The sequence below is a fragment of the Gymnoscopelus braueri genome (assembly GCF_963280865.1).
Source record: "Gymnoscopelus braueri genome assembly, chromosome: 1".
Classification (NCBI taxonomy): Eukaryota; Metazoa; Chordata; class Actinopteri; order Myctophiformes; family Myctophidae; genus Gymnoscopelus; species Gymnoscopelus braueri.
Genome location: NC_137603.1, coordinates 22072631 through 22091688, shown reverse-complemented (window position 1 = coordinate 22091688; position 19058 = coordinate 22072631). Strand labels below are relative to the sequence as shown.

Here is a 19058-nt window from a genome sequence, read left to right as displayed (position 1 = left end):
CACACACACACACACACACACACACACACACACACACACACACACACACACACACACACACACACACACACACACACACACACACACACACACACACACACACACACACACACACACACACACACACACACACGAAAAGACCTGGATCTAAATTATGCTCTGAGAGTAGCATTGAGGAGAATGTTTATGAAAGCGCTTTAGATGGATTGCTGGCCAGTTTACTTATCTTGCTTGATGTTGTATATCTATAAGTTCATGGGTGAATGGAACTATTTTATTTTTAGAGAGCGAAGTGATATATAATTTATATAGAATATACTGTATATTAGTGTGTGCACTTGCTGCTTGTATGTATGTATGATGTACTGTATGTATAACTTCACATATATGTATGTTTGTGTTTTGTCTGTTTTTATCTAACATTTTTTATTAAAACAGACATTAAATATAAAATGAGATGCACAGCTAAATTATAAGAAATGACAGACACAATGCATTGGTTGTCACTAGATCTCACTAATGTTTCCAACTTCGAAACAGAATTCTACTCCCCCTTCACATTGTCAATTTCAGTGTCGCCAGACGATGGCGCCAGATAATATGTTTTCAAAGGGTAAAGAACTAAAGATTGACTGTTGAAAAGCAACCCATAACTTCCATGATATTGAGCACTAAGAATACGTTCTATGAATAGTTTACAAGTGATACCCTTATGTATTATATCATGGGTCTTCAACAGGGGGCGGTCAAATGTTTGTGTGATAGGAACTTTTTTTGTTTTGTTTTTACATTAACTTGAACCCATATCCATGTTGTGAGCTTGTAGCAAAGAGGTTTGGTATAGAGGGTAAAAGAAGAGACCAAGTACAGAGCCAAAGGTCAAGTTTACTATATATTGAGGTTTTAAGTGGTTAAATGTCTGAAAATAATCACTATCATGAATCCAACACATTAACAAAAAGGAAAATGCGCAAACAAAGAAAAAACATTTAATTTAGAAAACACTGATCAAACACTGTCAAACAAGTCTATGAAGCCAAATATATTAAAAGTTTAATCTGCAGCACCATTTTACACAATATGTAGTAGGGATCCCTTCTCCAACTCTCAGCTAAGGGGTCCTTGGCCCGAAAAACCTAGGAAAAACCCTATATTATATTGGGGTACACCCCCGCATTCCTAAACCCCCCCACTCCTACACACCCCCATTCCGAAAATCCCCCCCCCCCCACTCCTACACCCCCCCATTCCGATTATTTTTTTCGGAATGGGGGGGTGTAGGAGTGGGGGGGTTTTGAAAACTTGGAATAAACCCTGCCATTCCGAAAAATAGATATAAATCCTATCTTTTTTTTTTTATTTTTTTTTTTCCGGGGGGGTATATATGGGGCACCCCCCCGCAAAAAAAAAAAAAAAAGTTTAAAAAAAAGTTTAAAAAAAAGTTTTTTTAAAGTTTTTTTTTATTAAAAAATAATTTGTGGACTGAAGTTGGTTTGCTTCCACAATCCATAATGATGCATAGATATAAATCCTATCTATCTAACTTATTTTTGTCTAATCTGTCTAATCTATCTAATCTGTCTGTCTGTCTGTCGGACGGGAAGATACGTAATTCTCATCTCTGCTGATGTATTAATTGGATTCAGCATATGTGGGCACTAGGGAGTAGGGACATCTTGGCACCAGGGAGAGTGGGCACTATGTGCATTGCCTGTGAGATTGTATTCTTTATTAACATTGATTATTAACACCATTTTTCCCGGTGCCCAGTCTTCATGGTTCCCAGACTTCCCTACCGCCCACTCTTATCCACCCTAAGTGCCCACTCTTCCAAGTGTCCACATGTCCCTAATGCCCACTCGTCCAAGGTGCCCAGTTAGCCCTAGTGCCCAGAATGTTTTGGTGTCCCCCTATTCTGGCTGTTACCGTTACTACATAAATACACACTGCAGTTATTTCCACACAGCCTACAATCTATCTATCTATCTATCTATCTATCTATTTATCAACAGTTTAGCTGTTCATTCTTGCGCGATCTTCAAACGGCATTCTGCATAACGAGTACTTTTACTTTTGGTATTTTAAGAACATTTTGATACCAATACTTGGGCTTTGTAGGATACTCAAATTTGAATTCTTGACTTTTACATGTTACAGAGTAGGCCTATTTCTACATTGCAGTATTGGTACTTTTACTTTAGTAAAACATTTGAGTAATTTTTCCACCACTGATGCGTATACTATTCATGTGAGATGTGACAAGTGGGTTAATTAGCGAGAAAACATCTGAGAAACCTGAGCATGTGAGCGTCTCTGAGTAGGCCTACGTGATTACTGACCCGTCAATCAACGTGTGCGCAAAAGTGAGCTGTGACAGAACATCAACATTAATGTAATAATAATAATAATAATCATAATCATAATCATAATCATAATCATAATAATAATCATAATAATAGCGTAATAGTAGTAGTAATAATAATAATAATAATAATAATAATAGCATAATAATAATAATAACAATAGCGTAATAGTAGTTGTAGTAATAATAATAATATGGGTAATAATAATAATAATAATAATAATAATAAGGGTAATAATAATAATATTAGTTTTATTATTCTGAATACAACATTAATGGACTGAACCAGTCTGTCTGTCTGTCTGTCTGTGTGTCTGTCTGTCTGATATAAATTATTATATTATGAACCATACACTAACCACTTCAGACCTATTTTATGCATACGCTATTTGAAAATAGTAGATCTACAAGCTCACAATAACCGAGCTTGTAGACAGATCGATCTACAAGATACATACATAGATACATACATAGACAGACAGACAGACAGACAGACAGACAGACCCAGGCCGTGGAAGCGCACTCAATCACACTCCCGATGCGCTTACTTTAATTGTAATATGATAATAATAATTATAATAATCCTACACATCGCAGATATATATGAATCACTAACCAATTCAGACATATTTTATACAAACGCATACATTATTTGAAAATAGCAGATCTACAAGCTCACAATAACAGTTGTTGTGAGCTTGTAGATCTGCTATTTGCTATTATGTTGCTGAGCGGTACATTGCTGGAGATAGATAGTTTGATAGAAAGATAGATAGATATCTAGATAGATTTAGAACAGCCGCGCCAGAAGACTGCAGATATGGTCGATGGATCGGAAATTGACGTTGGTGCCATGAAGGATCGACTACGTCGGCGGGTCGGTATGGGGGATAAAATTAATTCATGACTGATAGATAGAGTTTCCTATGTTTCACCCGTTTCAATTGAAACGGTGAAAAACATTTTTTTTTAATAAAAAAAAATATATATTATTATTATTTGTTTTTTTTAAAAATATTTTTTGACTTGCATCCCAGTCCGGGGCCCGCCTCTGGCTGGCCGACGTCCAAGAATTTCATGCAAGAAGAGGATGTAGATCTGATTGAATCAGGGCTCAGCTCAAGTGAATCATGTGAGTGAGTTGTTTTAGCTGTCTGTCCATGGTGGAAGTGCAGATAGCCTAATTAATTGAGTTCGAAAATGCATCATTGTGGAAGCAAACCAACTTCAGTCCACAAATTATTTTTCAATAAAAAAATAAAATAAAATAAACGTTAAAAACATTTTTTTTTTAACTTTATTTTATTTTTATTTATTTTATGCACCCCCCCGCAAAAAAAAAAGTTAGATAGATAAGATTTATATCTCTGCATCATTATGGATTGTGGAAGCAAACCAACTTCAGTCCACAAATTATTTTTTAATTAAAAAAAAACTAAAAAAAAATGTTTAACTTTTTTTTTTCTCAGTCCACAAATTATTTTTTAACAAAAAAAAACTTTAAAAAAAAAATGTTTAACTTTTTTTTTTATTTTGCAGGGGGGGGGGGGTGCCCCATATGCACCCCCCCACCAAAAAAAAAAAAAAAAAAAAATAGGATTTATATCTATTTTTCGGAATGGCAGGGTTTATTCCAAGTTTTCGAAACCCCCCCACTCCTACACCCCCCCATTCCGAAAAAAAAATTCGGAATGGGGGGGTGTAGTAGTGGGGGGGGGGGGGGTTTTCGGAATGGGGGTGTGTAGGAGTGGGGGGGTTTAGGAATGCGGGGGTGTACCCATTATATTGTTTTTGTATCCTTCATTCTGCAGTGAGGAGTGGGATTCTGGCAGGATGAGTGCCAAAACGTACTTTAAAGTATTTTTAAAAGCAAGTACTCCAGTACTTTACCGCAGGTACAAATTTGACTAAGCAACGTTCACTTGTAATTGTCTCCGCCAAGCCGAAAGGCATGGCGAGAGAGTATGTTTTGCCCCCTGTCCGTCCGTCCGTGTGTGTGTCCGTCCGTCCGTGTGTCCGTCATTCTGTGTACAGCTAATCTCCGGCACCGTTGGCTTGATCGCAGCGAAACTGTGCACACACACTCCCTGGATGCCAGAGCAGAACCTCTGCCCCAAATTTTTCAAATTAGCCTTTTATAGCGCCACCAGGAGGCCGCTTTTTGCAAAACACATTTCTTGACAGTACTCCTACAGATTTTATCCAAACATCACGCAAATCAGTACACAGTATCTCTATAGTCATGTGATCAACACGGATCTGTCCAATTTTCCATATTTCATCCTGATTGGCTAAGGTTGGCTTCCAAAGTTTGCAGGATTGCTCCGTTTTCAACAAAATGCCTCAAATCATGAACGCAGCTTGCGATTTCCGTGAGATTTCACACGCACATTCCCACTAGGCCGAGGAAGAAATGCCACTTGAAAATGTTCAAATCAGCCTCATGGTGGCGCTATAAATGGACGATTTGTGTTTTTAACTATAACTGCACCGATCTGCATGAAACTTTGCACGCACACTCCCTAGAGGCCAAGGAAAAACAACTGACCTGCATTTTTCACATTTGCCTTTCATAGCGCCACCAGGAGGCCGACTTATGTAAAACACATTTTTTGATATTAAGCCTTCAGAATTAATCCAAATTTCACGCACATCGGTACACTTGATCTCTATAGTCATGTGATCACGATGGATCTTTTAACATTTTCATTTTCCATCCTGATTGGCTAACATTGACATCTAAAGTTTGTAGGAGTGGCCCGTTTTGAACAAAATGCCACAAATCATGAATGCAGCGTCCGATTGTGGTGACACTTTGCACGCAAATTCGCACTACATTGAAGAACAAATGCCACCCTTTTAACATTGCCCTATTATAGCGCCACCAGGAGGCCAATTTTGCAACACTTTTCTTTTTTATATTACTCCCACAAATTCAAACATCATGCAAATCGGTACACATATAGTCAAGTGATCAAGATGGTTCCGTCCAATTTTTCATATTCCATCCTGATTGGCTAATTCCGAACATTGCTGCCCCACAATAACCTACCTGACCTGGCGGAGACCTGTGCTCCAAGGAGCACTTTTTCTAGTTTGTGACATGTGGTATACCCACCTGTGAGGCTCTCTTAAGGCACTCCATGTATGGGTTCATGTCTCGCCTGGATGAGTCCAGGAATAGTATCATTGAGGATAAAGTCAATCCTGGGAAAAGCTGTCTCCGGTACTCATCCAGGCTACGGAAGCACTGGAGACATAGTCTTTATGTGTGATTTGTATGTAATAGTATGTCCTCGTCTATATGATGTGTTTTTATCTATTTTTATTTTTTTTACTTTCTTAATTACTTAATTACGTCTGTTTTCATCTGTATGTAATATGGACCCCCTGTGCGTCTGGAATAAAGTTTGAATTGAATTGAATAGTGCCAGGCAAACCCTTACCCCTAATTAGCACTGTCTCTAACCCCAGGAGACAGTGAGGGCAGTAGGATGCCACTTGAACACAGGCCGGGGTCAGATCAGCCTCGGTCGGGTCGCCTGTAGGAGGGTGTCTGTTGCAAGACCCGAAATACCCAGTGACTCCAGGAAACAACACTGATGAGGTGTCCAAGTTTGTGCATCAGTTGATGTTTTATTAGCTAACAGTAATAAAAACTAAATACAAGTCTGAAAGGAATTAAACATGGGAATAATTTTGCCAAAAGAAAAAGCATCTTCATACAACACGAGAATAATACTAATGTTACTGATTGAAGATAAGTGTATAATTAAAATAAAAATATGAATAACGGCACTGAATTTCTAGGGTTCAAATAAGACCATGCTTGTTGCTTGAGCAGTACTTTGTATAAACGATATGTTACAGTATATCTTAAATTCAATATCTGGGCCAATTTTTTTTTTAAATAGTTTTTGGACTAAAATGACTAAAAGGTATAATACTTAACTCATGTAATGATGTTGAAGTGATTGGCCACTGTAATGGATATATAAAAAAATATCTATATACATAGATCCCTACATACATACGCACACACATTCATACACATCTACAAACATACATCCATACATGGATTACATTTTGTCCGGGTGGGGTGATAAGGATTAGGAGTACTCCCTGCACACAGGCAGAGAGACAAGGAGAGAAACTGTGGATTTTATAGAACAGAAATTCCACACAACTCCATTCGGAACCCTTTTGGGTTATTGTAACTTCCTCCAAGTTTTTATCAATATTAAAAACACCATTTGTAACCATTTGTAGAGAGAGAGAGAGAGAGAGAGAGAGAGAGTTCCGCAGTTCAAGCAAGTGGACAGTCTTATATAAATAGAAATACATATTTAAAAACGTTTTTGGTTAAAGGATAAGGATAATTCCTTTTAACAGGTCGTTCATGAAAGTCCTTGCGGTCTTGTTTCCAATGAGAACCTGTGAGCAATTGGGGTTAAGAGTCTTGCTCAGGGACAAATTTCATATCATCGGCACATATGCTGGGATAGCCTGGAATCGAACCTGGGGCAACTAGGGCCTCTGGTTCCCTAGGCGGGCTCACTAACCACTCAGCTATGGACACCCCAATATTATTTAATAATTTATAATTATTATATATTATTATTATTATTATTATATATATATATATATTATATAATAATTATAATCATTTTGGAATTTGGTGAATACATTTCAGAAGGAGAACAAAAACCCAGACAAACAGTGTCTGGTGTAAAATATTATGTTTAACATTATCCAAATTTAGCCAAAAGCCTATTTAATGGAATAAACCCATACTTAGCCGGAAATCTGGAGAATGGTGGTTCTGAAATTCTGTCCCTCAGGGTTCTTAAGCTGGAAGGTGGCCACCGCTTGCCAGAGATGGATCCAAGAGTTCTGAATCCAGCTCGATAAGGACCAAGTTGATGTCAAGTTTATTTTCTCTAGTAAAAACAGCTCACTGTCCGTATGTCTGTCAGGTATAAATTAATCAAATCAATAAACTTCTTATTAACCCATTAAAACCAGGAAAGCATCCATGCTATTTTTGATTTTAGAGTTGGCTTTTCAAAAATTGCAGATCTACAAGCTCGCACATCTGCTATTATTTAGCTTTTTTTTTTTAATCTTGGAAGTGTGAGAACTACTGATTTAGACGGCATTTGTAGAATTGGTCTTAATGGGTTAAAAAATGTTAATTGGGATTTATTCCATGAGAACATATGTTACAAGCGTTGGAAATGCTTAGAGATAGCTTCCAGATATTATTCTGAAGTTTAAACAGAGAGCACAGTTTTATATACACAGATGGTGTTGGTTTCCGTCATCCAGCTGTAGTCTCACCTTGCTTCATTTTTACTTGGCAACCAGAGTCACCACGACCGATTCCTTGGCATGGCAACCAGGTCACCCCCCACTATCTTATGTTGACACCGAGAAGGAGGCCAGCAGACCCCTGATGAATCAATAACTTAATCAGTGCCGGAACTCTAACTACCTACCGGACTAGTGACTACAAATCCAGTATATAAGGCCTATAGTTTGAGGGAGGCAACAATGATTCAGTTTATCGACGATAATTGATAATTATCGAGGGTAATTTTGACACACGGTAACAAAACCAGTACAGCTAGCACTAACTTGCACTGGATAGAATTAGAGTGGCTACTACGGAAGAGTGGACACCTTGATAAAAAAGATTGGCCATTTTGTCCAATTTCTTTTCAAATAAAATATTTGAAAAATGTTCTGAAGTAATGTTAAGTATACATGATTTAAACATGCACGGTACATCATTATCAGACCTAAATGTATCCTTTAACATCTTGTTTATGCCCAAAATGATTGGATGAACAGGTTTTGTAACAATTTGTTGCAATTGTAAAAGAATTAGGCTTTAATTGGCAAACGTTCAAGCAAGTTCTAATCATGTACACTTTACATTACTTAAGACATTTTCAATATTTTATTTTTTTAACATTTTGGGGAAAATAGCCAATTTTACATGAGGTGCCCACTTGTCCCTTTCCTGCACTGACCAAAAAGTTGGCCTAATGAAAAGGGACAACCCACCACAAGAACACTGCCGATACTCCATAATCACATAATCACAGTCATCGTTGAGTAAGAGTTGGAGTGCATTTATTACATACACAATTTAGAATGTTGGGATTCATTTAACATACATATGCAAAATCCTAATAACCATTAATGGTAACAAAACTTTCAGATACATTGACAGTCCTGCATTTTCTATGAGTTATTTTACACAAGCCCAGTACACATCAGTGATTCAAGATGGAACTTGCAACTACTAAAATAATCCCAAAACTGCACTGATCTGAAATTCAGGGCAATTCAGACCATTGTGATTTCGCTTTGCAATGTATTGCAATGTATTACAACGGTTTTATTGCATTTGGAATCATTGGTGTAGACTGGGCTTTACAGGTCAGGAGTTGAGAATGTAGAATACTCGAGCAACATTATGGATTCTATAAAGAAAACATCACATGGATGCACCTGGGACGTATCATCAGTGTTGTAGCCTGGGGTGAGTGGGGTCATAGGGTGTTTCGGGTCTCACAACAACATACACCCTCACCCAGGTGACCCAGCCTGGGTTGATCAAGCCCCGACTTACGTCCCAGTAGCTACCCACTGTCAGTCCTCTTAGGGAAAGACAGGGCCACTCAGTCCACTTCTCCGGAACTACTCTACCGGGACTGGGGGAGGCTCTGGCTATGTACACTGGATTAGAACTGGATAGTCAATTTGTTTCTGATTAACTTTTTTAATGCCACACACTATAAACCTTTTAAATGCAATCGGATTCCTCCAGTGATTTATATTAATTTAATAACAAGACAAGTCTTATGAATGACCTTCATTCCCATGGGGATCAGATCAATGAGGTTCCATTGATATATTGGTCTGAACTTTAAAAAACAAGAAGGGGTCTAAATGGCATGGCTTTCCTATGGATCTCTTATGCCATGTTGACGTAAGACTTGGCACACGCACACACACACACACACACACACACACACACACACACACACACACACACACACACACACACACACACACACACACACACACACACACACACACACACACACACACACACACACACACACACACACACACACACACACACACACACACACTAGTTAATCTCATACTTTTCTTAGAGACAATGGTTTACGGTCATTTTGGTTTATAAGCCCAGGACTTTTCATTCACATCATCCTACACTATCTCATGGTACACAGTCTTTACATTCTCATTTCTCAGCCCTGGGCTCACTGTCTTTACATTCTCATTTCTCAGCCCTGGGCTGTTTGATGGTATTCAAACTGGTTTCTGTATGTTATTACATTTATATATATATATATTTATTTACTTGCCCTTTGTGTTCCATTAATGGCTCGTCTTTCCAGGCTTGTTTGTAGAGCTCTCCAGCCCTGTGGTACAGCCAGTCATGTCCTGGGATACACCAGGCAGCCAGTCCACCAGTCTACAAAGACAACACATGTCACTCTACCACCCTACAATGTTTTTCCCCTTTTGTCCCTAACAGTTGTGTTTAGTTATTTATGTAAATAAATTAACTACTGCTGATAAAGCATTGGTGCTGAGGAGCTTTGGATGACGATTGTGCAGGCCAAGAGGAGCAACAGACTTCGGAGAGGAGTCAGGACGTCGACTGGAAGGCATTCCAAGATAGCGCCGCCCACGGCTGCTGTGGTATTGGGGAGTGTTGTTTTTGTTGTAAACTGTGCTCCACTGTACCAAATCAAATTCCTGTTCAATTTCACAATGTTCACATGTCATGGCAATAAAGTCTTCTGATTCTGATTGGAGTGGTATAGCTATGACAATGCTGCACCAAGGTATAGTAAGCCCAAAATTGCTCCTATAGGTCCTGACAGCTAAGCTAAATGAGTCTTGAATATGCACAGCAAATTAAACTGTTTTAGAAGCCTACTGTATACAACAAGTGCTGATTTATCAGATAATGACATTGATGCCAAGGGTTGTGATTGGCTCATAACACTTGATGATAGTAATGCTGAGTCTCACCTCCGGCCCAGAGAGAAGATCGACTCCACAGGCAGGTAGGAGGCCACTTTTACTGGTAAGAATTTAGAGGCGTGGGTCAACGGACTACCTCCTTCATGTCCCTCCCTGCATGCCTCACACACCACTGACACAAAGATAAGCACACATTTATGGGGAGCAAAAGTAATCAAATTACCACCTGCTGAATGAATTGGATAAGAATGAATTCAGCAGGTGTAACAATGAATTGGATGTAATGCACACTGCACAGTACAAGTTGTACAAATTACAGTGTGTCACCTCAATTTCCAGTTATATTGAAAACCAGTGTTTCAAATGATTGACAGTAAAAGATAGAAATGCAGCATTTAAGCGCACTTTGAGTGGTGACGCAATAAAGCAGTATAGTTCGATATTCACCCGTCATATGGCTCTGCAAAATACTCTGTTCTTATGTCTTAGCATTAGCTTGATAAGCGTACTGTAAATGTAAAATGTCAGTTTCATGAAAGTTATTCATCTATGGAGAAATGAATGGTGATTCAAACATGGATGTAGCCAGCAGATGGTGTAAGTTTGCAATTTCTCTTAACTCAGACCACATGAGACTTGAGAATTGACCATGTCAGGTTTAAACAACAAGACAACATTCTTGACATTACTTAGTTCTTTCACAGCAACATCTACACATCTTTCCTGATAAAGCACAAGTTTTCCAGGGACTGACATCATCCACATTTAGACCTGGAACACCTATACGTTGTTATACCTTTCAATCAGGGAACACCTTTGTGTAACATTAGCTGCCGCTATATATATTAGCAACATATTTCTTTTTGAAAATGTTGAATTAAAATCTTCAGTTTTTCAAAACAAACGTAGGTCAGGATTTAGAAGACGTTTTTTTAGAATTGGCCTCAGATCTAAATGGAAATGGGTTAAAACATTGTTGAAGCTGTCACTAGCTACTAATGAGAAAACTATTCTGCCAATCCAAGGCTTGGGGCATCATGAGTTGTTTTTCACTATGTTCCACAAAACACAAAAAATCAATGTCTTTTGCAGTGTTCATAACACAACACAATGCTGCACGTACGTCTGCAATAGTCTCACATTCGGAGAATCGGAGATCTCCGCCTACTGATACGTCTTGTGACATCTAAATTAAAAGTAGGGTCTTGAACTGGGCATCAGCATCAAGGGTTGGATTGGGGCGTGAGTCCCTAGCGCCATGTCCAGGGGTGTACTTGTACATCATGGCTTGCACATCAAGCCACCTCACGCTATAGAAACATGAGATAGGCTCCTGCCCTGTGGGCCACATGGCTCGGGCAAGGCTTACATACCATTATTCTTTACGCTAACTTTGAGGTTCTCTATATCATTATACCCATAGATTAATAGTAGCAATGTGAATAATACAGTATATACACCTTCCTTTTCTACTGTTTAAAACAACTCCAGATATTCATGGTGCCCTCCTGGTCACAATGAATTGTTCTTACCCTTTTTAATACGGACAGGGAGGTTGTGTATGTCTGTATGGTCCAGCCACCAGGGTGCTTTGTTCTTCTCTCTGGTCTGCGCTGCTTCCAGCTCACAGCAGTAAGGCTTGGGCTCCAGGGGAGACTCAACATGGATGAGGCCTGTGGTAGATATGTTTTAACATGAGAGGACAGTTGGAATTAAGCATGGCAATCTAAAGTATAGATAGTTCTGTTGGTTAAAATAGTTTAGCTTAGCATAAATAGACATTTTACAGTTTTGCGCCTAAATTGAATTCTGGACAAACAATAGTGAACTACTATTGCAAATAATGATGGATAGAATGTACTGTGTTACTTTCAATTGAATTTCACATAATCAAAGTCATAATGACATGTTTTACATGTGTAAATATACAGTAGGTAAGGATTTCCCCCAATGTACAAATATAGTTTTAAGAAATGAATTATCATATATTATATATATATATTATATATTGTAATAAAAAGTGCCTTTAGCATAGAGATGAGCTTACAGTTCTCTTGAAGGAAGCGAAGAGTATCCATGCAGCCACCTTCTTTCTCTGTATATATACCTGTTGATGCTACTGAGTTCCAATATGTATTGTAATTGTATTATATGCATTACTGATGAATTGAGTAAAATGGACCACAATAGAAACAAGCCCCCTGGCGTTTTTTTGCGTTATCCTTTTAGCATAACCTATAACCTGTACGTTAACAAACTTGATAATATATATTCAATCAATCAAAGCCATAGATCTGTTCTCTCAGTTTTGCTATATCTCTCATATTTTCAACACCATGGTAAGAAAACAGAAATGAAGGTAATCCATTAGTGTTAATGTATAATGGAAACTAATTTCCAAAATTTCTCCAGAACACCAACATTCACTACTGTACTGCTGTAACTGTAAAGCATGCCTAACAACAAAGCAAGGTAGGATACTACTGCCTGCTATAGTCCATACAATACATGGTTGTTAAAAGCTATATTCACACAATTATGTCTTCAAATTGCAGTCTTCTACTTTAGTCAGCGTAACCTCAAATAATGAACTAGTTTAATTTGTGTATATAATATACTAATACTAAATTAGACATATATATGTTTTTAAACTAGTAATGCTAATATTAATAATAATAATAATAATAATAATAATAATAATAATAATAATAATACAACAACCTTTAAGATATTTGTGTTTTGATTTGGAGTAGAGGAGGAAAGGACCCCAATGGTCTCACCTGAAGCTCAGGAGGGAAGAAGGTGCTGGCGACTCTGTACACGTTTTCTGAATTGACCTGGATGCTGACGTTATTAAAGTTGAACGCATGGAAGTAGCGGGTGCCGTCACGTGGACATATGTCGCTCTTCCCTGCATAGGCTGAGAAGGTCAGCGTGTTCCGCTGGTCACAGTGGGGCAGGTTATTGCTGATGGCACCATCCATGTAGTGCTGGGAAAGACACATGGACATAGATGGGTCTCAGATTAGATAAATACCGTATTTTCCGCACTATAAGGCGCATCTGAGTATAAGGCGCACCTTCAATAAATGTATTATTTTCATATATAGGGCGCATCGCATTATAAGGCGCACTGACGGTGCGGCTTATAGTGCGGAAACCAAGGGAACCAATATTGATACATATATAAGGCGCATCGGATTATAAAGCGCATCCGCACTATAAGGCGCACTGACGGTGCGCCTTATAGTGCGGAAAATACGGTAGTTTAATTGTGCAGATGAAGGCATATATCTTATCTGGGAATTAATATGTACATTATATGTGGTTTAAAATAACTGAGACTTGGTGACACAGCTTTAAAAATCTGGTAAAAGCAAGTATGCAATAAAACAGTTTTACAATTTAAATACTACAAATGAAATACAAAAAGTTATGTGAAGAAACAGTTGAGGGATTGTGAATTGGGAGACAGTTGAAATCTGGGTTGTATTCAGAGCCTTCACAAACAAGCTCAATTGACAAATTGTCAAATCAAAAGACCACAATCACATAGCAGTAATTTTGCTAACTTACTTCATATGAAGTAAGGACAAAATAACCGGCATGTGAATATAGTCATCACGGTCATCACTAGATGGCCACCATACAAAGTCCTGCTTTAAAATTAGAATACAGTAGGTATAATTAATTAACATTAGTTAAGGTTGTTAGTGTGGTTAAGTTGAGGTACAGGTTTGGAGTTGTTTAAGCTAGGGTGAGGATCTTGGGAGGACATTCCGGTGAGACTTCCTAGCCTAATGACAACCTGTGAATTATGGTCAATGTAATGGTCCACTCACGACTCCTCGATAGGTTGGTGGAATCACACCACAGTATATTGGGATGAAACAGCTGCATATGAGAGCCTGGGAAGTGGGAAATTACAATATAAGACAACTCACTGCACAGGATCTTTTGAACATCTTGTATATTTCATCCATGTACTATCATCATTCATTTTCATCTGTTGTATGTTAATGCTGCGATTAAATACCACCCCACAGGGATAAACCAAGTGTCTTATCCAATTTAGAATGCATAGCTATGCAGACATACAGTATACACAATGTACTTTAACACTATGCACTCACATGCAGTAGACTGCAATAACACACACCTCCATCAACATACCCTGTCACAGTGTCACATACATAACTCAGTACCTGGATGAGTTCCTCTTTGGTGTCAAACTCCGACGCCAGAACGTTCTTTCCATCAGGCACCCTGGTAAGAGAAACACTGAGTTTCCCGGAGGCTCGGACATGGGCGTCTTCTGGAAGCATCCTCAGCAAGGATTCCTTTACCATCTGCAGCAGATTGAACGCCGGGGACAGTGGTCCTAGTTTGTGCTTCTTCGCCTCTTTGGCCATGGACATCAATTCAGCACAGCATTCCTCTACATGGACATGAACAAAAACTTTTTACGCATTTAGATGGCACTTTTCTCCAGAGCAGTTAAATAATGAGTGAACCGGAAGTGATTCAGCGCCTTGCTCAAATCCTCAGTAATTTTAAATTAGGATACAGTACTTGACCTTATAGGTCATTATAAAATCTTTATTATGTTATGATTATTGTTATAAATGACTACTTGGTTATAACTAATTATTCCTTTATAAGCAGATTTTAACGCATTTATAGGCCTACAAGTCATTGTGAAATGCTAAATAGTGTAGTAGTGATTATTGTTACAGTTGTATTGTTATAAATATTTATGAGCGCTTACTGCTTATACCTATAATTATAAAGTGTTATAAATATAAACAGATTATAATGCATTATAGGATGTTTATAATGCATTGAAGACATGGTGAGTGTTAAGGACAAGAACATCTGCACACCGTTTTTAAGCTCCAAAAACTTATTTTTATTTACTGGCACAACGTTTCGACCCTTTTAGGTCTTCAGGCAAATATTATAATGACAGACAAAAGGAACATGTATATACAAAAATCATTGGCTAATGATAATATATAACACCTAAGCGTTAGGAGCACAGCACCCTACTCCAATCACAGGGACACATAGTGAGTGTTACCATTATGTTCAATATTACATTTACAGATTTGGAAAGACCACAAATACCAGCATGCAAGTGAAGCAAACCCCTTTGTCCATCTGTCTTATTCATCACCTATGGGATTCTGATTGCTGCCATAAGAGCACCTACCGAGGCACCATATATTTTGCGTTTTCCTTTGCTTGTTTTCAATAAGTAAAGGAACCAAAGGTTATACAATCTTTTTTTCCTTCTTTCATATTCCATTCTGATTCCAGGATACAACTTGTGGCCCCAACATGGTACGTCCATAATGTACGGTACCTATACAAACATCTCAAAATTATTATTGAAACAAATGTCTTCTAAAAGCAGTATAAACCTATACATTTACAAGTTGCAATCAGGGCTACATTATATAGGCCTAGCTACACCAGGCCAGATGTTTATCCCCCTATTTTTGAAGGCATTTACAGGCAAACACTATGGAATATCAAAACCCTGTTTGACGATCATTGTCACGACTCACAAGAACATTTGCACCTCATTTGTTTGTTAATCACGCTTATGCAACAAACAACGACTTGGTAGCATTTGTGGCATGTTCTATGGGTGTAAGTGAAATCGCTTAAGGCTCTGGTTTTAGAGACCCCTCGGGTGGATCATGACTTTTGCCATTTTTGTCAAATGCGCCCCTCCTGCAAGTTTTGGAATAACCTGGCTCTGCCAGATGAAAGAAGCTTGCGACACACATTTTGTTTCACAGCCTACTTGCATCTGGGACTCCGGTAGCAGAATCGATGCAAGACGACGTTCCATTTTTTCAAGCTACTTGGCAGGTGATTGGATGATCCCGCCCCTAGCAGCCGCTGATTGGTTCGTACACGCAGGTGAAACTCAATACCGCCCTCATCTGGCAGGTCAGGTTAGTTTTGGAAGGCAATCATAGCCAATCAGTATGGAATATGAAAGAAAGAAGAAAAGATTGTATGATTCAAGAGTTATACAGTAGGTCAAAGCTAAGTGGCCTGGTATAGTGTCACCATGAGGTCGATTTAAAAAGTAGAGTAGAGTGTCTTCCTGGGAGTGTGCATGCAAAGTTTCGGTCCGGCGGTGTCCAAAACACAGACAGACTGACTGACTGACTGACTGACGGACGGACGGACGGACGGACAGACATGGGCGAAAACAAGATAATTATTATTCGTATTTTGTTACTTTGTATAGCCCACTCAAAATGTTGGCACGTAGTCATTTACAATCTAACTTTTGATTAAACTCCAGTTTAATCAGAAGTCCATTGGAGCAGTGTACTTTGAAATGTGAGGCATTGAACAAAGTTCAGCAGATGATGCACCTGATTAATGTAATAAAGTTTGCACAAGGCAAACTTAATGTGGCCTTTGCTTTTGCAGATAAATGTGGGAACTCAGCTGTCCTTACAAAGTTTCACACCTGTGTGCTGTTTTTGTGTTCCGTTTGTTCTTTAAATATTTCCCCTTCATGTATGTGTGTAAGTGTATATATTCTGATTTCAGGAGCATTGGCCCTGGCTGCCTCTTCTCACTCAACCTGGACACCATCCCAGACCATTAAGACCAAAACATCTTGCTATTGTCTTGGTGGCCCACAAAGGTGGCCCACAAACCCCTAACTGACTGGGACAAATTGGGACATGCCGCCCCGGCCCCCCAACACACACACACACACACACACACACCCGCCCCCACACCCACGCTCTTATGCATGTCCACATAAGAGATACAATACAAGGACACAAATATTCTGCCATTATAGGTGCTGCAATTTTTTTTTTTACAGTCAGCAAATCTTGGACAAATACCCACACACCCTTAAGGGGTAAAATAAGTCTTCGCCATATTTGGTGGCTACCAATAATAGCAGAGATTGCACAGAATTTTGCAAGCCGTTTAGCTGCTTTTTTGCCATCCCAAGTTGTTGGAAGCCTCTTACAACCTTGGCTGCCAAAGATAAACACAAGTAGATTGCACCTATAATCTAGGTCTGTGATGGTCTGGAGGAGGAGTGGCTGGTATTTAATGACTTTGGTCATAAAAGCTTCCTACCCATACCAAGAACCTACCCCCCCTCCACCAGCCCCCCTCATGGACACCTGGTGTTATGACTTTGGTTCGGAAGCCATTCAAGGACGTCTCACGCAGCCTTACAACTCGCTGCTATCGCACAACAACATGCGATAAGCTCTGACATCAGCCAAGAGACTGCTCTGAACTGGGTGAAGCCCAAGGACATGTCACAGAGTTCCACACACACACACACACACACACACACACACACACACACACACACACACACACACACACACACACACACACACACACACACACACACACACACACACACACACACACACACACACACACACACACACACACACTACATGCCTTCGCACCCCCCCCCCCCCCTGCTCCTATCCACCGCCTGAAAGCTAAAACTCGTAGATTGAAAATGCCAGATTAAATACATCTACGAGTCTTAATCTAATAAAGCCAGTACATCCCAAATTGAATGATTCATATTTATGACATTTTACAACCTCCATATAGGCTACTTTCTATGGCCAATTTTAATCGAATGAATGTAGGCCTATCTATTTTGTTAATCCTTTTAATTTGCATGCTATTCATTACAGGGACACTAGAAATTCCCTGTATGTGCAAATATCATGATTGCATCACACCTGATTTATGGTCATAGACTGCACAACATGCTTCATTCAATCATCAAATACTCAAATGTCTTATTCATTCTCACCCATGGAGATTCCGATTGTGAGAGCAGCTGCGACCAGAGCACCGCACGAGGCGCCGTAGATTTTAGAGGCATTTTGGATGAGCTCAGGAAAACGTTCCAGGATACAACTAGATGCTCCTACATAATAAACCCCCATGAACCCACAACCAACAAAAGAAATACTCCATTCCTTTTTCAGGTCGAACATCTTGCACAGGTGTAATAATTTGACTAATTGAACCTGATGTGTGACCCAGGCGCTGAAACAATGTCAAATTGCCTGCTGATTTCATTTGCAGTTCACATCTGGTGAAGCAGTTTATGACAATACAATACATGGTTGTTGTGCAATTTCCCCCCAATCAACAGATGATTTGTTCTTGCTGATATGACCCACGACCCAGATTGCAGCACGGGAGGGGGAGGGGGAGGGGGGCTTGGAATGCAGCCAATGTGCCTTCAAAATAAAATCCAGAACCACACGAGAAAAATATGAAGAATACCTATGATAGGGAATTCACTGTGTGCAGGAACGCAGGTGCAGCCTGCTCCAACATGTGCTGCCAAACAAGTCTCAATAAGTCATCCCATAAAAGCACTGTTACAGCTTATCAAAAATATGAAACATGTCTTTTAAAATGAGGTCTATAGCTATTGCAATTAGGCCAGCAACATAGAGACACAGACGGCAAATAGCGGTAGCCTAGGTCATTTTTGGGGAAAATACATTACTATTCCAATTCCTAATTAAAACTACATTTTCTTACTGTTACTACTCAAAACGTTCACATGTATCAAATTGACTTTTATTTTGAAGTCCTCTTAAAACACAAGTCCGTTGCTTAC

At 39.1% G+C, this 19058-nt stretch overlaps 1 protein-coding gene across 1 annotated transcript; it reads right to left on the bottom strand.

Moving 5' to 3' along the window:
• Positions 1–9781: 9781 nt before the first annotated feature.
• On the bottom strand, positions 9782–18420 carry LOC308087922 (patatin-like phospholipase domain-containing protein 2; the record flags this gene model as incomplete). The annotated part of the gene is made up of 7 exons (XM_080432173.1): positions 9782–9878; positions 10445–10568; positions 11929–12052; positions 13177–13386; positions 14239–14304; positions 14602–14834; positions 18234–18420. The coding sequence occupies 7 exons, from the start codon at positions 18418–18420 to the stop codon at positions 9782–9784; spliced, it is 1041 nt and encodes a 346-aa protein (XP_080288299.1).
• Between the last annotated feature and the right edge of the window lie 638 nt (positions 18421–19058).